Source organism: Equus caballus, chromosome 25, assembly GCF_041296265.1.
Source record: "Equus caballus isolate H_3958 breed thoroughbred chromosome 25, TB-T2T, whole genome shotgun sequence".
In the NCBI taxonomy this organism is placed as follows: Eukaryota; Metazoa; Chordata; class Mammalia; order Perissodactyla; family Equidae; genus Equus; species Equus caballus.
Genome location: NC_091708.1, coordinates 39,872,843 through 39,896,308, shown reverse-complemented (window position 1 = coordinate 39,896,308; position 23,466 = coordinate 39,872,843). Strand labels below are relative to the sequence as shown.

Genomic DNA, 23,466 nt, shown 5'->3' with positions numbered 1-23,466 from the left:
CACCTAGAACCTCAGCTGACTGGCTACATTCATGCACCCACTGTCAATTCTTTATTGATTTCATCTTTCATTCAATTGTCCCAACATCTGTTTTTTCATCCATTTATCTGTCTGTTCATGCACCCATTCATTTAATTATTACTTCAATAAAACATTCATTCATTCATTCATTCATTTAACAGATGATTACTGAGCATGTCCTTTGTGCTGGGCACAGTGTTTGGTTAAATCCTTGGGAAAATCCCAGTCCTGGGGGAAGGGCACGCTTAACTGGTAGTGTGGACAACTTTGTCACCTTCTTCCTGAATTGATCTTAATAAGGGAGAAAGTAGAGAGCAGAGGCTAGGAACAGTTGAGCACACGTGTGAGCCTGAACATGGATCCGTGTGTGCGCGTGCGTGTGTGTGTGTGTAGTGGAAGATAATGATAAAATCTTACTGCCAGCAAATGCAAGGTGTGTTCGGATCCTCCCAACACCACAATGATCTCTAGGGAGGCAGGACAGGCATAATGGCCCCATTTCACAGAGGCAATAACTAAGGTTCAGTCTATTGGGATTCATTTATGCTGGAAGCCCAAGGCAATGCTGCCTCTTCCAGAAGTTTTCCCACATCCTCCCTGCTGGAAAGAATCAGTCTTCTATAGTCCCAGAGAAGTCCGCTAAGCCTTCAGCTAAAGTGTTTCCCTGCAGCTCTCTCCTCTCTCTGGGGCTGGCTGGGTCTTTGTGTGTCTCTCTGTCCACCGGACAGCTACTTGTGCCGAGGCAACATCAGACTCTGCTCAACTTTCTGTCCCCCGCTCTCCAGCCTCCAGCACACACATAGTGCACCTCAGGGGCTCACTAAATGTTGCTCATTGCCAATGACCTCCCTGAGGTCACCGGATTGTTAAGAACACAGTTCAAGACCCTGCTCTGCCGTCACCTAAGCCCAGCCCACCACCAGCTCACCTGTAAACCAGCAGTAGCCTAATCCGTCTCCTGTCGTCATCTAGCTTGCCCCTTTTCCGCCCGCCCCTCCTTCTCTACACTCCAGCCCCAGTAAACCTTTAAAAATGTAAATCTGAACTTGTCAGACCTTTCAGGATCCCCACTGCGTTTAGGATAAAATCACAAATCCTCTCAACATCCTTCAGGGCCTGGCAGGGTCAACCCCAGCTTTATTTCGCACTTCCTCTTCCTTTCCGTGCTGCCGCCACCCGCATTTCTTTCCTTCCCCAGACTCACCAAGTTCTGTTGTGCTGTTAGTGCTGGAGTGGGCCGCTCCCCCCACCTGGAGCAGTGCCTGCCTCAGCACCCCACCCGCTTCACCTAACCCCGGCTCCCCGGGCCGCTCGCCTCCCCCATGATCGGCCTCCGGCCTCCGCTGTGCATTTCCTCTGGGGACAGCTATCTGCTCACTGCTGAGTCCCTGACTAGCACACAGTAGGCATTCTGTAAACATCTCCTTCAATGACTAGCATTAGGATGCTTCTAGGCTCCTCAGTTTCCCTGTGGGTGAGGGTGAGGTGAACTGACCCTTCTCCGCCCAGGACTGCCGGCTTTAGGCTTTACGTAGCTGTGATACACCCTGGAGGTGGAAAAGTCCTCCTCCTAGAATGGAGCTGCCTGACCCGTGCAGAGACCACTCTGGCCTGCTCCGTGAAGGCTGTGTTCCTGCCAGGCCGGGCTGGGGCTGGGACTGGATTATAATTTAGAAGCAGACACAGGTGTCTCCCGGATTTCGCCGTCTTGAGTGCGCATTTATGCCTGTGCCCTCTGTATCTGCTCAGTAAAGGCTGGGGAACGATAGCGTGCAGTGGGTTTGACAGCCCTGGGTTCCAGTCTGGCTCCATCACCTGCCAGCTGGGGGCTAAGGACTTAACTGCCACCAATCTCAGTTTCTTCATGTGTAAAATGGCGCTGGTAATAGTACCCATTCCCTAGGGTTGTTGTGAGGCGTCAACAAGCTACTGCCTTTAAAGCACTTAGTGGTGGCACACACGGGGCCCGCTGTGGTTATAGTTGTTAGTATTATCAGATGGAGAATTATCGGGAGTTGGGACCTGGTTAGCAGGCGCCTTCCCTCGCTATAAAACCCTGACTCAGAAGCCATATTTTTTCAACTTTCATAAGAAACTCCAAGAAGTTTATGTGGTTCATTTTTAAGTCACCAATGGATGTTCAATGATTGGTTGGGAGGAGGGCACTGTCCTGGGCCCTGGAGGCACAAAGATCAGTAGGACCCATTTCCTGTCTGAATGAGGAGACTAGACAAACCAATAATCACAATCCCATGAGGGCACATGGCAGGGCGGCCCACAGACTGTAAGGATAGGAGATTTCAAGGTAGAGCAAGGGCGTTTGGGTGCCAGGGAACCCTGGGGTGCACGGAGGGCAAAATGTCTGGTAAGAATGGGCACGCATTCTCCTGCAGGGTGTGAGATCCATTGGGAAAGAAAGGCTGAGCGTAGAGCCTCGTAGAAGTGAGAAACTGGGCATGTATGCCCCCAGTAGACTGAGAACCTTCTCTGCACCAGACCTGGCTGAGTGGGGGTGGAGAGCACATCAGACCTAGACAGAGCCCCTGCCCTCCTGCACCCATGGGCTGTCCAGTGGAAGAGAAAATGATGAGACAAGAATTAATAGATTCCACACCCCTCTCCCCCCATCCCCACCCCAGTGCTAGAGCTGAGGTATCTAGGAGTCTGCAGGGGGTATCTTGGGAGTCAAGCTCCTGTCCTTGGTCAGGGAGAGGGCAGTCTTGAGATGCCTAGTGGGGGGTGTGGTCTCTAGGCTCATCTTCAGCCTGGAGGTTGGGACTGCCTCCTTTCCTCCCCTATCCTTCAGTATAGCCTTTTAAGGGGGTGACCCTCTGATTTCCACCTACAGGGTGTTCCCCCTCACCCTCCAGCTAGAAGCCCCTGGGGCAAGAGTGTAAGGAAGAAGGGCTCTAGAGGCCTCAGGTTTAGCTGCAGATCGGAGGCCTTAAAAGATTCTGGGGTCCCCTAGGCACTCTTGGGGAGCTCAGCCAAGGCCAGAGGCCTGAATTAGGTCCACGGGGAGTGCAGGGCAGGGATGCGGGTGCCTGGCCCAGGAGGAGGGAGGGGGCGATGGGCAAAGGGTTCAGCCCAGGGAGCAGGCAGGGCATTGGGAGTCTAGGACGCAGGGTGGAGGTGGGAGGGCGAGGGGTCCGGTCGGTGCAGAGGGGGGGCAGCCCCCGGGGAGGGGCACGCTATGTCTTTAAGAGCTGCCTGAGCGCAGGTTGCAGCTGCCTGGCCAGCCCGAGAGACAGCGGAGATTCATTACCCGCCGACACAATGACCATTGATGGCCCCGTGGCGTTATTCAAATCCAGTACCAATTGCAGCCGAGCCCCTTTCTCCGCGCCAGGCCCGTATTGTTGGAGCGGCCCACTAAAAGCCCGCCCCGGCCCCGAGCCGCCAGAGGCGCCCGCTCGGGTTCAGCCCTGCGCCTCGTCAGCCCGCCGGCTCCCAGCCCGGCTCCCCGGGCGCTGCAGGTGACCCGGCGGCGCATTCCAGCGCTCCCCGCTGCCCGGGCCACCGCCGCCACCGCTACCGCCGGCGTCCCGGCCGCGACTCAGCCACAGGGAAGCGGAGAGCGCCCGAGCCGGTGCGTGCGCGGGGCTGGGCGGGGACGGGGGACCCACGAGTCCAGCAGCCCGGACCCGGGGCTCGGAAACGCGACCCGGCCTCGGCGAGGCCCCTGCTTTCCGGATTCCCGGCGAATCCAGGGAACCCAGGCGGGGGGCGGGGAGAGGGGAGTCGGGGTTCCCCAAGCCTGACAGAGGAGATTCCCCCGACCTGGGGCGGCGCAGAGACCCAACGCGGGCTACTCTAGGGACCCCTGGCCGCGACTGAAGGAGAGACACGCCAGGGGCGATGGGGATCCCCACGCAGGGTCGGGATCCGCGTGCTTGCTCGTCCACCTTACCGCCGGATGGGCCGCGACTGCTGAGCGTCCTGCGAGGTAGTCGGACGCGCAGCTCTGGAGATCTCCTGGTCTGGCGCTTTTAAGGAGCAAAGCGGAACCCCGCCGGACACCCGGGACCCTGAACTCAGGGGCTTCGCCACTGATTGTCCAAACGCAATTCTTGTACGAGTCTGCGGCCAACCGAGAATTGTGGCTGGACATCTGTGGCTGAGCTCCGGGCGCAACAGGGGCGGGAGCCGCAGGGACAGAGCTCAGCGCGGGTGAGACCCCTCGGGGCGGCGGCTGGCTGGCCCCAGCGCGAGGATCGCGGCCCCCGCCGGGCGCGCAAAGGAGGGACGCCGGTCCCTGCCACCAGCGCCGCCATCCTCATCCTTGTCGTCGTCGTCGTCCTCCTTCTCCTCCTCCTCTGCGGGTGACCAGTCCTGGCTGGCGGGGTTCTCCAGTCGATCGCGTCGTTTTTCCCTTTTTCAAATTTCGGCCGGGAACGAAGCTGGCACGCCGAAGCTTGGCGGGGCCTGAATGTGGTCCGGGGAGCCCGCCCTCGGCCTGAGCCGCAGCAAGACGGGGGCGAAATAAGATGCCGGCGGAATGCGCTCGCCAACTCGTTTTGAATTGGTTCTAACCTATTCCCCCACCAATACCCTCAAAACAAAAAAGCCTAAACTGGCCCCTAAATCCCAAATAAACTGACTCCTCCCGCCAGCCCCTCCAGACGGACCGATGGGCTGAGGCACCTCCAGCCGCTGCCGGAGTCGGAGAAGCGTCGGGAATGATGCGCTCCAGCCGGGCAATCGCCTTGGCTTTGGAAACAGAACTTGGACAAACGAATCCTTTACATTAAAGACAAATCTTCCGAGATAGTGGGGTTTATTTATTCGTTTATTTCTTCAAAAGTGGGGGTTAGGAGTTGCCTAGGGGGGGCAGTTGGGCGTTCCTGGGGCTGAGCCCAGGTCACCTGTCCTCGACCCCTCCTGGGCTCAGGGCTGAAAATGACCAGAAATGCTGTGGAGAGAGCGTGGCCCTGGCTAATTTTAGCCACGACACTGGCATCGCTCACCACAGTGGAGAACCCGGTTTTCCCAGTGTGTCCTCCTGCCCTACTCCTCAGCAGTAATTGGGGTGCAGTGGAGGAAGGGATATCCCATATCCACCCCCTCCCCCACCCAGTGCACGAGAGAAAGGAATCCTATTGCCCAGTTTGCAGGACTTGGAATCCCCGGTGGGACAACAGGCCACTCTAGTGGGGCTGGAGGCAGGAAGGGCCATCCAGGTTACAGGAATCAGGGGACAGGCCAATCCTCTACAGTGAGGCTGCAGGGGGCCATTTTCAAGTCCCTTTCTCTGTTCCCTAACATGGAGACCCTGACCTCAGCACCTAGTGCAAGTTGGTCATACAGCCTCTCTAGACCCCACCTGCACCCCAACACTGACCTTGATTTGCACCTAAACACCTCCTACCACTAACCCCACAATGGCTACCTCCACCCACCCCTGGATCCCCTGGAGCCCCCTGCTGCCTCCACCTGCAGCAGTGCTGAAGAAAAGCTCACCAGCCAGAGGGTCCTCTGTCCTCTAAGCCTTGATAGTGATGTATATAACATCCCCCCAACACTGCTGGTACAACCATTTGGCATTTTCACCTCCACCCAATGAGAGAAATTCCACTTTAAATTATTGACACTTAATGAAAAGCAACGTTTTGGGCAGGATGATGTTCATGCCCTATTTTTTTTTTTTTTGAGGTCTCACTCCAGAAAACAAAGCTTTTCCTCCAGCTCATGGGAAGGGGGGCTCAGCAGTCTTATCTATGCCACTCCCATTCCGGGTTCTGGGGCTGCAGCTGGTGGGACAAAGCCTGGCCTTGGACAGATGGGTAGGGAAGTGTTCTGGGACCCAGACTGGTCAGCACAGACTGGCTCTGCCACCCCTTTCTCCAGATGGCCCTATCAGATCACCCCCTACCAGACAGTCTGGGTAGTCTGGGTTTCAAGCCCTGCCCCCTTTTTGGGTGAAGGGCAGCTCTGAGAGCCCTAGGCTGAGGGCAGAAAGGCTGGACCAGAGACCATGGCTGGGGGCATGTGGGGTGCCACTACTTTCTAAGGATGAAGCTCCAGGCAAGGCTAGTAAACAACCTAGTCTTTTATTTGCCCAAGGCCAGCTGTTGCAGGCACTGAGGTCCCAAGACTTCCAGAAGGGGTGGAGGGAGGAGGGGAGAACCATCCTGCCTACCAGGTACTGCCTGCCCCGATCCTGCTTCCTGCAGGAGGTGGGAAGGGAGAGAAAGTCCACATTTGTGCCATCAAATATCACCCCAGTTTTCAGATACTATAAATATTCAGTTGTTGAGGAGGAAACTGAGGCACATTGACCCTCCCCCCCAGGCCTCTATTTGCCAGTCCAAGGGTCAGCCTACTCCCTCCCTCTCTCCAGAATGAGCTGCAGGCAGCCTTTTGCTGGGGGAGGGTCTCAGGAGCCCATCTGGTGGCCCGTGGGGGGGAAGGCCAGCCAGGGTCAAGGGCTGGGGATGAGGGGAGCAGGAGGAGGGGTGTGGTTGGAAGAGCAGCTGCTGGGTGGGGGGAGGGGGTCAGCACTGAATAGGGGACCCCAGCTGGGGTTCTATAATGATATCAGTGGGGGACAGGCAGAGCCCTTGGCTGTCCAGATGGGGAAACTGAGGCGGAGACTCCTGTACTCTTTGAGAAGGGAGGGGCCTCCCACGAGCTATTTAGGTTCATTCATCTTCCCCACTGAGACACTGCAGCCCAAGAGCTGGTGCGACTTGTCAATGGTCAGTGTTTAGGCTGAGACACAAGGAGTGGAAGGTGGCTGGGTCACCTGGGCGCAGAGCCCCTCCACTCTTGACAAACCAAGGGCACCCTCCCCCACTTCGGCTGCTGGGAGAGGAAGTGCTGGGCTCAGGCGCCTGCCCGCCTGTCTTCCCTGCTCACGTGCCTGAGAAAGGCTCATTTTTAGCACCTGGCCTCTTTTCCCTGCCTGGAGGGAGCTCAGGGGACAGAGCAAGGAAGAAAGCAGCCAAGGGGGACAGGGAGATCTGGAAGCAGGGCCCAAGGGAATGTCTGATTGTTCTCTTCTCGCCACCCCAAGGGGACCGAGGCAGAGAGGAACCCTTAGCCACCGTGCAGCGTGGATATGAAGAGGATGCTGTCCTGGTCCTGAAGCTGGTAATCCAGCTCACCCTGGTCCAGAAGAGAAATGGGGAGGAGACCATCAGGGGCGCTTTTCCCTAGGTTTCTCCCTAGGTGTTGGGAGGGCAAGGGGGAAGGCCTGGCTGCTTTGGGAGAGAAAGAATCTAACAGAAAAACGGGTACCCTATACATTAACTTGCAAATCTCCAGGAGGGAGGAGAGCTCCCCACTCCCCCCAGCTCCCCAGTCCTTCCTCACTTGGGGTGGGAGACTTGAGTAGCCTCAGTCTGGAGGCCAGGGTGGGAGAGGATTATCTAGCCGCCCCATTTGGGCCTGATGAGAGGCCCAAGGCTTTCCTACTGAAGCACTGAGGGGAGGGTTGAGGGAGGGAGGTCCCCTGAGGTACTGACCAGCAGTTCCCAGTCGGCGTCGTTAATCAGCACCAGGATTCCTGGCCGCCTGTGGGAAAGATGGAGGTGAGCAGCAGGGAGTGAAGGGCAGGAGGCTTCAGGAGCAGGGGTGGAGGGGCTTGGACCTTTGGGCTGCAGTAGAGTGTGGTGGGAGCCTTTCTTCCTGAGGTTCAGGTTAAAGATGTCCCAGGAAGTGGAGGCGACAGTCTGAGTCTAAAGGAAAACAGGTTAGGGGCCAGCCCAGTGGTCGAGTGGTTGAATTCGTGCGCTCTGCTTCAGGGGCCCAGGGTTTCACCGGTTCAGATCCTGGGTGTGGACATGGCACCGCTCATCAGGCCACGCTGAGGCGGAGTCCCACATGCCACAACTAGAAGGACCCACAACTAAAAATACACAACTATGTACTGGGGGGCTTTGGGGAGAAAAAGGAAGAATAAAATCTTTAAAGGAAACCAGGTCAGATAGTCATGGTCTTTGGGGCCAGATGGGAAAAGTGCTGATTCCAGCACCACCTCCCAGACCTCGGGCTGGTCATTTGTTTCTCTGAGTGTCAGTTTCCTCATCTGAAAATGGGGTAAATTACAGTGCCTTCCCCTCAAGGTCTGTGAGGATGTAATGGGATCATGCGTGGGTGCTTGCTTGCCAGTGTGTGTCATGGTAACCAGGGGCAGCAGCATCTCCTCCAGGGGTCTACCCTCACTCTCCTAGGCCTCCCACAGGCCTGTGCTGGAGAGGAGGCTCTCGGCTTTTCTGGATCAGGGAAGCCTGCCAGAGGCCCTGAGTACCGGAGCCCCCAAGAGCAGCCCTCCCTGGAGTGAGGCAGGCTAGGTTGACATTTGGATGGGCACCTCAGCCTGGCTCCTGCTGGCAGTGGCCCAAGGAGAACTGCTGTCCTTGGGGGTGGCCTCCATGACTGCTGGACCATGACCTGAGCCAGGGCTTGGACAGCAGCCCTAGCCCCCAGGGCTTGCTGGTGACCTCTGCTTCAACGCAGATGAATGAGTCCCACAAGTGCCCTGCCCGCCTCTTTCACACATTAGGCTGGCCTTGCTGTAGAAGTAAAGTGACTTCTTGGCACATGGAACCTGGCTCTCTTCCTAGGAGGCTGAGCTGGGCCTGGAACAGGTGTAGAAGCTTTGGGCTGGGGGAAGGGGTGCCCCAGTGAGCACAAATGTGCGTGTGTGCATGTGCACACATGCATTCATGTGCACATGGGCATAGTGACTCCCTGGAATCCCAGACCTGCACTAGATGCTCCAATATGGCATCTACTAGCCACATTTAAATTTAAATTTAAATTACAATGATGTAAAACTGAACATTTAGTTCTTCAGTCACACCAGCCACATTTCAAGGGCTCAACAGCCTCACGTGCCTAGCAGCTACCATATTGGACAGCACACATATGGAACATTTCCATCACTGCATGAAGTTCTACTGGGATAGCACTGTCCTAGATTGTCGAGGGATAAAAGGGACCTTGGGCAGCATCTTTTTCTCAGTACTCTCTGTATGGAGAGAGTAGCTGAGGCCCAGAGTAGTGAAATAACTTGCCTAAGATTCCACAGTACGTTTGTAGCAACTAGAAGTGGGAATTCAAGTTTTTTGAGAAATTTACCAGTCTCTTGACCTAAGCTTTTCAAAAGTCCAGTGTGGTAAAAAGAAAACTGAAAATAACCCTCTGATGGAGCTGGGTAGCAGCTCTTTCCTCCAAGGAGAAGGGGAGAAGGAAGAGAATGGGACTGCAGAGGCTGCGGTGGAACCCAGGCCAGGCCCCAACCTCCTGCCCTCTGCCCAGCTCTCTGACAGAAGGGAAGAAAGGGACTCACACGCTGTCTCCCTGGATGAACAACTCCGGCCGCTCTTTCAGCAAATTCTTCTTGATCCAGACAAGGAGGTTCCGGATGTCCCCTGGAGAGGAAAGCACAGAACAACCTATTGTCAAATCCAAATGATTCCTGGTCTCTAGAGCCTTGTCTGGACCAGAAGAAAGTGAACATGGGGCTCACAGGGTCTCTTTCAGACCAAGCTGTCATGGCCCTTGAACTTGTGGATTCCCAAGGCGAGGAGATGGGTTAGGAGAGGCCAGTGACCTGCCAGAGGGGTCTTCAGGGAAAGTGGCACCTGGCAGTGCTGAAGGCTTGAAGAGGGAATGGGGACTCAAGGGAGACAGCAGGAGGGACTGTCACATCTGGAACAGTTGGGAGACAGACCCTAACCCACAAGTCCTGGAAGATGGTCTGAAACTGCCACGGGTAGGCTTCTGAGAGGACCCTTTATCTCTCCAGCTAGTCCCAGATGGGGAGGACTCGACTTTGCACTGGAGAAGTCTGCATATATTTCCCTTTGTGAGGGAAGAAAAACAATTGCTGAGCTGATAACATCAGTTAATTTCCTCCGGCAGAGGGAAAGAAGGATCCTTCACCAGCCAGAGATGCTGACAAATCACTGGCTCTCTACTCCCCCTGCACAGAGCCCCCTAGGCTGGGGGCAGCCACCTTGAAGAGGCAAGAGGTTCAGGGTCGAAAGGGCCTCTCCTGCTCAGCTAGACACCGAGATCTGCCTCTTTGTGGTTCTGGTACAGCCACCAAGCTCTTTGCACATCACGTGGGGCTTCAGAGCCACCTGTCCCCAGGGTCACCTCTCCATTCCTAAAAGCAGAGTCCCAGGCCACAGCACCCTGAACCCTGACTTGCTAAACTCCTCGAAACCTGTGGCTCTCAACTATCCACGCTTCAAACGGACCATCTCCTGAGGCAACTTGAGGACGGAAGGTCCTGGGAGACCCCTAGTCTCTGGGAAGCCAGGAGGGGTTTGGGGCTAGCTACCCCCATCCTGAGTCAGTATCTCAGAGGGGTCTGCTGTCCTGGACCCATGGCCAAGACAAAGCTCAGTGGCTACACTGGAGAAGGGTTTCTCTGCTTAGACTTGGAGTCCTGGCGTGGAGGTGAGGGAAAGGCTGCTTGGACAAGGACAGGCTGAGCTCCGCCTCCATCTAGATCCAGCAGCATGTGACACACACAGCACCAGCCTTAGGCAGGGTATTCAGGCACCCTCGCTGGCCTGCATGCCACCCTTCCGAGAGGCAAACAGGCTGCCCTCCAGATGGACTGGTTCACTCTGTTCTGTGCCAACTTCCCTGGATTATACGCCAGCAGAACACAGGGCCACAGGCAGAGTGTTCATGGACTGAGACTGCTGCCTTTCAATTTTAATTCCTACTTTTAAACAAAGCAGATCGGAATCCTCACAGTCCCTGGAGTGGGCAGAGGATAGGGAGTATTGCCTCCAACTAGCTGCAGTCCATGTGGACTCCTGGTTGGGTTTCCTCCCCGAGGCCTGCGTCTCAGAGGTTTCCCCTTGGCCTCCATCTTGGCACTGTCTGGTGTGCCGCCAGCCCATACATCTTGTGGCCGCTCGATAGAGCCGCTGGGGTCTGACACATCCATCAGCCAGCCCTGGCGGGCGGGGTTGTGCCTGTGTGTACAGAGGCACTGAGAGGGACTGGGCAGTGCCTGGCCTGAGGGCCACCAGCTGTACCTCCACAACCCTGACTGGCCTGTACAGAACCAGGATCCAGTTTGGTAACAGCCCTGGCTCCCTCTAAAAGGAGGGGACTTGTGTTCTACTCTGGATAGGCTCGGGGGAAGGAGGAGGGCTAGTGGTCATGTTGAGGTCATCCAAGTGATGGCACCATCATGGAGTCCCAGAGGGCTGGGCTAGGGGGTGAGTCTGCTGCCGGTGCTGGCTCATTTATCATGATGCTCCTCTTTGCTGAGGTCATTCCCTCCCTCCTCTGCACCCCCCAGGCCAGTCCACATTCTTGATGGCCTGTTACCATGGTGAGGCTACCACATCACCACCCGTATTGTTCCCCTCTGCCTGGATTTGGGGGTGGGGAGAGGTGGAACTCAGCAGCTCCCTTCGCAGGCTACAAGGGGCACTCGGCCTGGCCTGAAACATACCCCCAGGGACATCTTGCTAGGCTTGCTGAGGCTCAGACAATATGCAAATAGTCTCCAAGCCAGATGGTCGGCTTCCAAAGGCACCCAGGGGAGGAAGGGTTAAGCAGAATCAGAAGCTGGTGGCTTGGGGACGGCTCTGGGGAATCTCACTTTCATGTTCCCCTGTGTGCTCCTGCCTTCCCACTCCTACTGAGGGGTTTCCCTCCTGGGATCCCATGCATTCATTCACAAGACAAATATTTATTGAGCAACTACTATGTGCCAGGTGCTAGCGAAATGGCGGCGAGCTAGACGGACACAGAGCCTACCTTTACGGAGCTAACAGGCCAGCAGGGGAGACGGACGTTACTTATTTAATTAGCTGTGACAAATGCTCTCTCCTTTGTGTGGGACCAGTAAAAGCTTTTCTGAGTATGCTAACATTGAAGCTGAGGCCTAAAGGATGAGTAGGGTGGGATAGGGGAGCATTCCAGGCAGAAGGAAGAACATACAGGAAGACCTGAGGCAGAATAGAATTGGCAGATTCAAGGATTCAGAACAGAGAAGGCAAGAAGATCAGCACGGGACGAAGGCAGGCAGCAGTGAGGGGTCAGATTACCCAGGGCATGGGTGGGCCTCAAGAAGGGGCCTGCTCTGGAAGAGGCCTCTTCCTCCTCAGAAACTCCAGGTGCATTTACCAAGTGTGTGCTCTGGGTACAGAACTGCACTGCCCAGGCCTGTGCTCCATGTTTCTCTGCCCTGACACGTGTAACAAGAAATGGCTGGGGGCCTGCCCGGTGGCACAGCAGTTAAGTTCGCACGTTCCGCTTCGGTGGTCCGGGGTTCGCCAGTTCAGGTCCCAGGTGCGGACATGGCACGACTTGGCAAAGCCATGCTGTGGCAGGCGTCCCACATATAAAGTAGAGGAAGAGAGGCACAGATGTTAGCTCAGGGCCAGTCTTCCTCAGCAAAAGGAGGAGGATTGGTAGCAGTTAGCTCAGGGCTAATCTTCCTCAAAAAAAAAAAAAAAGAAATGGCTGAAATGTACAGCATTATCACCACTAGAGTGTGTTCTGAGGACACGGCACCAGCCACAGCACACAGCACAGAACCTTACAGATAAAACACCCTTGAGATGTTTGCTAAGCATGGGGACAACTGTGGAGGGAAGGGGGGACAGGTTAAGAACAGGGACTCAGTCCTGGTTCTGAGTCTGACTCCATCACTTCCCAGTTATATGACCTTAGGCAAGGAATTCTCTGAGCTTCCCTCTTTATACATCGGGAGCGGTAAGAATGTCTAACAGGGTTGTTGTGAGGCTCAAATAAGATGAGCCATATAAAGTCCTTGGCACTGTGCCTGGAATATCAGTGCTGTGCTGCTTCTATGATTCAGAGGAAGAACCTCTACCCTTCCACCTCTCTTGACGCCGAGAAGACACCAGAGTTTTATCCTGACAAGACCACGCTGGCCCGGCTCCAGGACACACACCAGGCCCTGGCACCATCTGCGTGGCCCCTGGAGTAAACCAACCAGGCTGGAGAAGTCAGTGGCTGGCAGGAGGGAGCCAGACTGGGCTAGCCCGGCCTGAGAGCCCCCAACTAATCCCCGTGCCCGCCCCCCCAATCGCCACCAGGTGCTGTATTTCCCTGACCGATAGTGGCATGCCACACTCACCGTGTCTTCATCACTACCTTCCTCAGCTAGCCAGAGTGGGAGGCTGGCAAGCCCACAGTACACCAGCACACGCCCCTATAGTGCTCACAGATTTTATTACAGGGACAGTGGTGGCAGCAGTGGCTTCAGCCTAGCCCACCCTCACCTGCTGTTTCTGGCCCAGAAGGGGGACGGGCAGGCTCACGGCCCAGCAGCAGAATCCTGGCAGCCTGGGGACATGCTCAGACAGCTTTGGAGGATGGGGTAGTCAACCATTAATCAGACAGTGCTGGGACTGGCTGGGGTTTTCTGTGGAATACACCACCTTTCCATCAGAAGCTGGAGAGGGAATGAGGGGATTGGGAGAGTGGTGAGGGGGCCCCAGACACTGGCCTTCCCTCCATTTTAGATGTTCAGACCCCTAAGATGCTCCCAGGACAAACCAGGTGGAAGGAACCACATTCCGAGGCTGTGGATGCTGGAGGCTATACCGGCCCTGGGCACGCAGCACCAGAGGAGGGAGACAAGCCCCCTAATACGAGGTTTTCAGTGCAGGACTCCCCGGGACCTAGCCTGCCCATTTGGGGAAGAACAAGTGGTGGGAGTTGCTGCTCTGTAGGGCGGTGGTCAGGAATTCGGATTCTGGGGCTGGAAGGCTCTGGGCTGTGTGCTAGGTGGCCTTGGGTAGGAAGTCACTTCCCTCTCTAAGTCTCAGGCTCATCCTCTGACAAATAGGGATAATAATTTGAACTCCGAAGAGGCTGTGAGGATTCAGGCACAACGCCAGCAGCAGGCCCGGCACAGCATCAAAGTCACAGGACAAAGGTCCATTTGCCTACAGTGACAGAACTCTTTACCCTCTGGGCTGCCAGATCCTTCTCCCAAAGGCTGCTGGCAAAGGGGCACCATGCACGCCCCTCCTAGAGAGCACCTACAGAGGCTCCCCCCAGAAGCCCTGGTCTCAGTGGACTTGTCCTTGTCTGGGGCCACTGACCACCCACTGTAGCAGGGCCTCCAACGACGTCAATCCTAGATTCTCGGGCCAAAAGAGAATAATGTCAAGGTCTTATCTGATATTGAATCCGGCTGCAGCAGACCCTCGTCCAGCCCCCCTTTGAAGACCTCCAGGGAGGACTCTTCTCCCAACCAGAAATCTGTCTTCCTGTCACTCCCACCCACTGAGCCTGGTTGGTCCAGGGGGACCACACCAACCTATGTGGCCCCTCTTCCCACACCACTCAGCTTTGAGGGAGATGGATCCCCTAAGTCTTCTCTTCCATAGGTTAACCTGCTCCTGTCCCCAGCAAGTCCACCAGGCTCCAAGACAGGGCTCCTCTGGGAGCCCACCCTAGGCCTTAAGTTGAAAAGGGAGAAGAAAGAGCTGGGATGGGGGGAGTAAAAGAGACGAGAGGGTAGAGGGAACATCAGAGGGTCCATTTACAAGTGAATGGGGTAAGAAAGGAGCAGTTTGTGAGCTAAACTGGCCTCAGAAGGAGGTTTACAGATGTGTGAGGGGACGCTCCTCATTGTTTAATTAAGCAGAAAGTGGATCTTTTCAAAAGCAATTTTGCACAGGGACTGGGAGGGGTGAGGGGAGAGGAGGGCAGTGGGGAGGGGATCAGCAAACAGGCCCCAGAGCAGAGAAAGGAACAGCTGGCCCCAGAGAGGCTGTGAAATGCATGCTAAGCAGTTTAAAGCTCCCGGGAGCTCCCTCCAGCTCCTGCCGTCCCTTACCAGCCACCCTTTAATGTGAGTGGAGCCAGCAAGGGGCACAATGGCAGGGCAGAGGACGAGGGGCAGGGAAAGATGAGGCAGACCTGTCTCCTCCTGGGGCCAGGGCAGGTAATGAACGCACTGGGACAGTCTGTCCCTCGATGTTCTGGGTTTGCTCTAGGCCACTGACCAACCACGGGCTGGAAGCCTCGATTTGAGGGGATCCTTAAAGCATAAAACCAGCTCCGAGCGGCCACAAGCCCAAAGCTGGTGGGTACGTACCAACCCCTGCCAATGAAGGAGGTGCTCTGCTCCAGGAGATGGCTTTTAAGATGTTCCCCCTACACGCACAACCTCTCACTGGATCAGCGTGCCCTGCTTCACAGAATTGAATACTTACATCTGGAAGCAACTTTTCTGAACTGTAGGTGTCAAATAGATAACCAGCTCGTTAAAGACTAAATCTAGCCCAACCCCCCGTTTTACAGATGGGAAAACAGAGGCCTGCAGAAATAACTGATTTGCAATTGTTCACGGCCAGGGCTTCTCTCTTGCAGTCTCATCCCTTTTTGGCCTTGGCCACCATCTTCTCCTAAGTTGGCTGGGTTGGAAGCTCTCCCCTGGCCCAGAACCCAGGGCCCTGGAGTCCCCTTGTTTGTAAGACTTGTCACAATCCACAATCTTATGGCTGCTATTTTCTCTGCTGGAGTCTCCAAGACCTGCTTGGCCAAGTGGAAGCCCCTGGGCTGGGAAGGCTGCCAGACAACAGATCTGGGCACAAGCTTGGGGGAAAAGTAAGACTCTCCCAGTGACACCAGGCCCTGCCTTCCCGTTGGGCTCCCGTGTGCCAGGGTAAGGCCTGGCAGCCGCCAACTGGCTCTGCGGCTGCGATGTGACCCATGCCTTGGGCACAGCAGGGCAAAAATGGGAATAAGAGGTAGAGATCCACAGCCAAGGGCCCAAAGACTGCGCAAAGGGGCCATTTCGACTGCCCCCTCTGCTTCCTTTTCTTTCATCCCAGAGAGGGGAAGAGAGGCCCCCACCTGCCCCCTAGTCGGTGGAGGGAGGATGAGGGCTCACAAACCCAGTCTGAGCCCAGCCTCCCTACTGGAGCAATTCTCGACGGGTCACTCACTCTCTGAGGTCTGATTTCCTTGATGATAGATAATATCTACTGGGGTTATTAGGAAAATCAAAATAAATAGCTGTTGAAGGCATGAATGAATGAATGAAGGTGTAAAAAACCAGAAAAGACATCGCAGGTATGAGACGTTATGTGACTCAGGGAACCTCTCGGAATAAATGATGATGGGTCAGTGGCACAGTGCAAGGACTGTGGAGACCCTGAAATCTGGTTCTGAATCGCAGCTCTGCCATTTAAATAACTGGACGACTTGGGGTGAGACCCTTGACATCTCTGAGTTGCACTTCCACTTTTTATTTAGCTATTTAAAAAAAAATTTCTTTTTAGATTTTATTTTTTTCCTTTTTCTCCCCAAAGCCCCCCGGGATACAGTTGTATATTCTTCGTTGTGGGTCCTTCTAGTTGTGGCATGTGGGACGCTGCCTCAGCGTGGTTTGATGAGCAGTGCCATGTCTGCACCCAGGATTCGATCTAACGAAACACTGGGCCGCTTGCAGCGGAGCGCACGAACTTAACCACTCGGCCACGGGGCCAGCCGCTAGCTATTTATTTTTAAAGATTGGCACCTGAGCTAACATCTGTTGCCATTATTTCTTCTTCTTCTCCCCAAAGCCCCCCAGTATATAGTTGTATGTTCTTAATTCTACGTCCTTCTGGTTGTGCTACGTGGGACGCCGCCTCAGCATGGCTTGAAGAGTGGTGCCATGTCCACACCCGGGATCCAAACTGGCGAAACCCTGGGCCGCCAAAGCAGAGCGCGAACTTAACCTCTCGGCCATGGGGCTGGCCCCACTTCCACTTTTTAAAATGGGAATAATAACACCAAGGAATTTGTGACAATTATTTGTACAACCAAATGGGGTTTTGCTTACCATGCCAAACTCAGCCTGTGCCCCTCATGACACTGGCCTCCCTTCAGTTCCTTGACCACCCTGAGGACTTCCGCCCAGAGGGCCATCGCAAGTGCCGCCGCCTTTGCTAGGAATGGACCCCATGCACCTCTGCTCTCCCTTCAATTTATTAGGCTGGCTTCTTCTCATCCTTCAGGCCTTAGCCTGAAAGTCACCTCCTTAAAGAGGCCTGTGCTCACCACCTGATGTCTCATTCAGAGCACCGTTTCTTATCCTCATGCCACTGACCACCACTTGCAGTTATACAGTTACACGTGTGTTTGTTCACTGCCTGGCTCCCCTTCTATCACACTATAAGCTCTGTTAGGGCAAGAACCACATCTGTATTCACTACTGTATACCCAGCAAGCAGTACAGTGGCTGGTACAAAGGAAGAACTCAAAAAAATACATGCCAACTACAGGGAAGAATAAAGTACTTACTACCACACCTGGCACTTGGTGAGCATTCAGCCAATGGATAAATGAAAAGAGCAGGAATTATTACACTTGTGGACTTTCAAGTCAAGCAAATGCAGGAGAAATAAATCATAAGTTGTGATATTTTAATAATTCCCTGGCCAGGTCTTTAAGGCTGAATCTTTGTGAGGCTTCTTCTAGAGCCCCTTGTTCCCTCCCAAGGCTGTGTGGCCATCTGTCAAAGTAAGAAACAGTCACTTTTATCACCCTGGGTCTTCCCCAATGAGGGACACACCCAATCCTACAACCCTGACATTTAACCCCAGCCTCATGCCCACCCTTAGCTCAAGGGGGCAGTATCCTGTTCCTTGGTGAGTGTCCCCCAGCCTCTGAATGTGGCACACAGACCCACCCTGTGCTACGGCTCTCCAACCCAAGGGAGAGTCAGAGGCAGCGTTGGCAGCCAGTGAATTTGGGCAATAATTGATTTCTGGCAGATGTGTGCCCCATTCCAAAAGAATCCTTTCAAACCTTACTTAACCACTTTCTGGTGCCTGCCTCCAGGAACTCATTCCCCTGCCTCTTCATAGGATTGATTTCCTCTTCTTCCCAGAAGTATCTCAGCCTTAAGTAAGCTGGGCTCCCATTCCTGAGCATTCTGCTCTCGCTAGGATCCACCGCTGGGGCTGCAAAGCACCTCCACAGTTGCAACATCCAACATCCCTTTCAGCTACTCTGATATTTACCAAGCTGGACCTCTGCAAGTGAACTCTTCAAACCCTCCAATTTGAAGGCAGGGACTGACTCTCGTTCATGTCTGTCTCCCCAGTGCTGGTACATGGTCTGCCCCACAGGAGGTACTTAGTATATATTGGTTAAAGAAAGATGAACAAGTACAGTCATGCGCTGCATAACAACATTTCGGTCAACGACGGACCACATATATGGCAGTAATTCCATAAGATTAGTAACATATAGCTTAAGTGTGTAGTAGGCTATACCACCTACTTGTGTAAGTTAAGTACACTCTGATGGTCACACAGCGACTCAATCGCCTAATGACACATTTCTCAGAACGTATCCCCATTGTTAAGCAATGCATGACTATATTTGAATGAACAAATGAAAAAACTCCACTGTCTCCTTTAGTCAACCTCCGTCCTCCAACCTCCTTTTTGGCTGGATACTTTTCTTCCCATCTAAATCCTCTTACCATAATGTAAGCCTATCTGCATTGTTCCATTCTCAGTGAAAGTTACCACCTTCACGAGAACATCTGTCTACTGCCATCTAATAATAACAGAGGCACATATAATAACATATAATAATTAATATAATATACTATATTATCGATATTATATTAATATAATTATATTGCATTTATATAAATAATTATATTAATAAATATTAATTAATATATAATTATATTAACATATTATATTACAATAATATAATAATAATAGAGTACTCCCTTTAGCAACCCTGAGACAGGGATTACCATCCCCACTTCACAGGTAAGAACACTAAAGCTCAGAAAGGTGCGCTCGCTGAACTAAGGTTCTAAGGGCATTCAAACTCAAGTCTGTCTGAATACAGAACCTGCACTTGTAAGGACTAAGCTACGCCATCTCCCTCCGACAAAGCTGGTTGATCCCAGAAAGGATGAGGGGAGAGTACATGATGATCCTCTCTCTTCCTCCCTCTCTCCTCCCTCCGCACCGTCCAGGGAAATCCTACTCATTCCCACTTGAACGGGGCTGAGTGACCCCTGTAGAGCAACTCCTGCCCATGGCCCCCAGAGAGGGGCTCAGAAAGCCCATACTCACAGGGTTCCTCTTGTCCAGGCAAGGTGACCTGATGTTTCTTTACACCATCAAACAGGAGCTCCGCGCCGCCTCTGAAAAGGAGGGCCAGAGAAAGACAGCCAGGTGAGCTCCTGCAGATGCCTAGCTGAGACCGAAAACTGAGGAGGCGGCTGGTACCAGAGGCCCAAGAGACGCAGAGACCGACATGTGAGAATACCTTGGGTACCAGTACCTGATTCTCAGACGTGACTTCCTGACGTGGTAAAGTAGGATAGAAATAATTTTTACTAAGATTAAAGTCTTCAAATTTGCAGACTCTTGTTTTTACTCCTTTGCTTTCTCAAGAGGCGGCTTAGCTTACAGGTGCATATAGCACAGGCCTTGGGGCTGTTGCCCCAAGACGGAAGCCAAGGTCCACCTCTGCCTGACGGCAAGACCTTGGGCACATGACTTCATCCTCTCGAGCTTCAGTCTTTCCATCTGCGAAAATGTTGAGAAGCCACCATAAGGCAGGCTGGAGACCCTGTGTCTCTAGAGGTTTCCTCTGACGAGGTGGCAGTGTGAAATGCCCCTGCTTGTGCCACCACTGCTGGCCTGGTGGGCACACCACCGTGCTGGAGCATAAGAGACTCCACTGGGCTTAGCAACAACTTTGCTATTTACAAGATCATTCTTCATCTCATTTCATTCTCAGGGCATCCCGGGGAAGGAGGGAGGGAGGCAGACATTATTAACCCCATCCAATGGAGAAGGAGACTGAGGCCCAGAGAGGTTAAGCAACTTGCCTGAGGTCAGACAGGCAGTGGCTGAAGTAGGATTTGCATTCTAAGTGGTTTCTGCTCAGCCCCAGCAGCCTTGGCAGAAAAAACTAAGACTCTCCAAAGGTCAGAAAGCCCCTTGAGGGCAGAGTTTGGTTCACTTCTGTGTGTGTCACCCAGCTAAGGGGACGCTGGGACAGCAGAGATGCTCAGAGCCAAGTCCAGAAGCCAGGGCTTATGATGTGGACACCAGGGCTCTTTCAGTGTCCCCCACTGCTTCTCCCTCTAGGTTTCCTGATTCCCATCTCAGACTTCATGTGTATCTTAACCGAGAAGGCCTTAACAGACTTTTGATGGATGCGCTGCGTCCCACCCCACCACTCTTTCCCAATTTCAGAGAACAGAGATGTCCTGAGACAGTCCACTGGGAGGCCAAGGCAAGGCAAGCATTGTCACGGGGAAAACATGGGGCGACTGTCATCCAAACAAGGTCACACTTTGTTGATGCAGAAATGTGGAGGGGGAGAGGAGGCCCATCTGTGGCCGCACGCAGGGCCATTTCAGCTGCAAGCCGGCACAGAGCCTCCATTTATCCCCTTCCAAGAGCCCCGTTCTCTCCTGGGGGGAGGTTGGCACATGCAGCAGCTGGGGTGGGGGAGGGCGACAGGCAAGGGGCTCAGGAGTTGGGGGACAGAGAAGAGGGGTGGGAACTGGAGGCACTGAGACCCAGGCAAACAACCAAGAGTGGCCAAACCTGGTGGTGCCAGGCTCGGAGGCCGAGGCTGTTTTTCTCTTTACAAGTGGATAAAGGGAGAACCAGTCTGGCTCAGAGAGTGACCTGTCACTGCTGGGTTCACTAGCCCCCAAGGGAGGGGTTGGCAGTTCTGCTGTCAGCACATCTGGAGGAGAGGAAGGTACATGCATGTCCAGCCTCTGGAGTGATTCAAGGAGGCAGGCAAGGGACCTGTTTTGGCCCCAGGAGAGAATCAAAGCTAGACTCTCTTATGTCCTAAGGAGGTGCTGTTCAAATTCAATTAAGAATTATATCTTAAGATACCTCATCTTCCCTCCACTCCCCAATTCTTGGTGGGAGTGTTTGTAGGTACCAGGGACTAGTAAAGACATTCCCAAAACTGCCATCACTTTTTCTAGTTTATCTTCATCCTTTTATCTTATAGTTTAAAATTTTTGTTTATTTATTTCCCCTCTACCTGCTGGAATGCAAGCTCTGCCTAAAATGGCCTGGCACACGGTAGGCACTCAAGAAATAGTTGCTGAATGAATGAAAATGCCCACAGCTTCCACTTCTTCTCTAATCTCAATGGGATTCCCTCCCTTTGCCAATACCTCCCAGACTCAGGAAGGAGGAAAAGGGAGAAGAAGGAATCTCACATCTGGACTGCAGGGACACAAAACACACCTGTACTACATACTGTGAATCCTGTGTGGCCTGAGAAAATGCTCTGCTAGGGACAGTTCGGGAGGCAAGACAAAGGATGGCAGTACTGACCACCGACAAGAGGGAGAGAGGTGTGAGAGGTCTTCTGGAGAGCCTATCAGAGCTGGTGGGGCCGAGAGGGACACATCTGCTCAGGGGAAAGAGGGAAAGTCCTAACCCAGACTCTTCAAGGCTCAAAGTGGAAGTCAGGGACAAAAGGGAGAGAATGATGGGCAAGGCTGCTTCTTTGCAAATCTCCCTTGGTTCAGAGTGAAGGGTGAAGGAAGTCTGCTAAGAGACACAGGAAATGAAAGAAAAGGCCAGAGGCAAAAATTATGTACTGAGACAAAGACAAAGAGAGAAGGAATCTGGGTTTGGCACACATCTTGGGCCTTCTTGGTTTCCCTGAGAAGCTGGAATTCTCATGGGACACTGTGGTGGTGGGTGGATGTGTTAGGAGCTAGGCAGATGGGTGGAGGAATGTTGACCTGCCTTGCCGGGGCTCACTATTGCTCTCGGGGGTAAGGGAGGCTGAAGCTAGAGGTGGTCAGGCCAGAAAAGGGGTAATTAAGCTAGTATGTAAGCTCTGGAGGGCAAGAACCATATTCCCTCATATGACTTCCTCACAGCTGCCAGCACAGTACCTGGCAGACAAAGACATTTCTAGTGAACAAACACCATGTCTGACTCAGTGAGAATGAAAGGTAAGCTGACTATAGATAAACCTTAACACAAGCAGTGTGCAGTTTCTCCCTTCTCAGCTCTGCTGAGGTCTATCAATGCAACAGGGATCCTCCTAGAATCCCCAGGCTAAGGGGGACACGGCTGGGCCACGGGCCAGTCCAGTATCGTTACCATCAGATCCAAGGGGCCAGACAATATCGTTAATTAAAATGCACTTAACATTCACGAGACTACCCCCTTCTAAGGGACAGAAACGCTGAACACTGGAGGGCATGGACAGAGTTCTATTTATCTTTGTATCCTCAGGGCCTGGCTCACTGCCTGGCACATGGGAGACACTCAGTAAATGACTGGTGAATGAACTAGCCAGTGAAGGGAAGACATGAAAGAAACTGGGGGCCTCCAAGGGAAGGAAAGGCATTACGGGCAGAGGTTTTAGATTCCCATCCCAGACTTTCCCTTTCACATAAGCCTTGGCTTGTTTATCTTCACACACACACACACACACACACACATCAAATCCAGTCCCAGCTTTTCCACATGACTCTGGAAATTATACTATTCATCTCTTTGGGTCTCAGTCTCTTTGCCTTCTCTCTAAGCTCTGCAATTTCTCTCAGCTCTGAAATAATGACAGACATTCTGTTTGTAGTGGGGAGAAGACAGTGACTTGAGGAGACTTCCTCTGACCCGTGTTTCTTTAGTTATTGGTGTGTGCGCCCCAATTCCTGCACTTTTCATCCTGTGCACACCGTACTGTCAGGTCTCCTCCGCTGCGCTATCTTACTTATCCCCCTCGCTCCACCTGACTCAAGGTCTGCAGAAGGCACTCAGCAAGTTTACTGAATGTCCTGAATGGGGTTCAGGTCTGTTTAACATCGCCAAATCCTGGGATAGTGAAGAAAGGAGTCCCGTCTTGGCCACACATCCCACGAGAAACAAAGCTCCAAGAACCATATAAGTGGAATTGCTGCCTGAAGGAAGAATCAGGGAGTGAACGATGGTCCTTCTCGGTTCTAGGAGCTCTGATGCCAGACAGACGGGCCTGGTCCAAAACGGGACTGGCAAAGAAGGTAGGGAGACTGCTTGCTTAACCCTCACGCCTTTCGAGTCCAGCAGGGCACAGGGCACCAGGGAGTGCCCGAAGCGTACCTCCACGCGCGGTCGTGCGCCTCTATTCCCGGACATACGGCCTCGTCGCCAAGGGAGACCGAGCCTCTCAGACTCCGCGAGGCTGGTGGAGTAGCTCAGGGAAGGCGCCGGGAGGCTCGGAGATTCGGTCGTGACAGGCCCCAAGGCAGAGGGAGGGGAGTTCCGGGCCCGACAACTTCAATCCATCCCCACGGTGCCCCAGCTCTATGACTCACCCGAACTCCACCTCCACTGACAAGGGCGCTGCCATGTTGAGGAAGCCGAGCTCGCAGGAAACTCCCTTCAACTTCCGGCCCTCCCGCCCCACTTCCGGTCGCCGCGAACGGAAGAGGCGGCACCCGGAGGGGAGCCATCGTCCTCAGCTATTGGAGGAAGC

At 53.8% G+C, this 23,466-nt stretch overlaps 1 protein-coding gene, 1 long non-coding RNA gene and 1 other non-coding gene across 3 annotated transcripts; 2 read left to right on the top strand and 1 right to left on the bottom strand.

The window, feature by feature from the left end:
- Positions 1-3,249: 3,249 nt before the first annotated feature.
- Positions 3,250-4,789, top strand: LOC106782567 (uncharacterized). The gene is made up of 2 exons (XR_001379804.3): positions 3,250-3,610; positions 4,635-4,789. It is a non-coding gene; the product is annotated as an uncharacterized lncRNA (long non-coding RNA).
- Positions 4,054-4,150, top strand: MIR219-2 (microRNA mir-219-2). Its single transcript, NR_033051.1, has one exon. It is a non-coding gene; the product is annotated as a microRNA mir-219-2 (primary transcript).
- A 1,263-nt stretch (positions 4,790-6,052) lies between the features above and the next one.
- Positions 6,053-23,414, bottom strand: URM1 (ubiquitin related modifier 1). The gene is made up of 5 exons (XM_001500792.6): positions 23,306-23,414; positions 19,080-19,150; positions 9,317-9,398; positions 7,488-7,536; positions 6,053-7,128 (listed from the first exon to the last, which is right to left on the bottom strand). Exons 1-5 carry the CDS (start codon positions 23,338-23,340, stop codon positions 7,060-7,062), a joined length of 306 nt encoding a protein of 101 aa, XP_001500842.1. The 5' UTR covers positions 23,341-23,414; the 3' UTR covers positions 6,053-7,059.
- Between the last annotated feature and the right edge of the window lie 52 nt (positions 23,415-23,466).

Coding starts and splice junctions, on each gene's coding strand:
- URM1 (XM_001500792.6), bottom strand. CDS start 23,340: ATGGCAGCGCCCTTGTCAGTGGAGGTGGAGTTCGG. Junction 19,151..23,305: donor TCAGTGGAGGTGGAGTTCGG/GTGAGTCATAGA, acceptor CCTCCTTTTCAG/AGGCGGCGCGGAGCTCCTGT. Junction 7,129..7,487: donor ACGCCGACTGGGAACTGCTG/GTCAGTACCTCA, acceptor CTTCTGGACCAG/GGTGAGCTGGATTACCAGCT.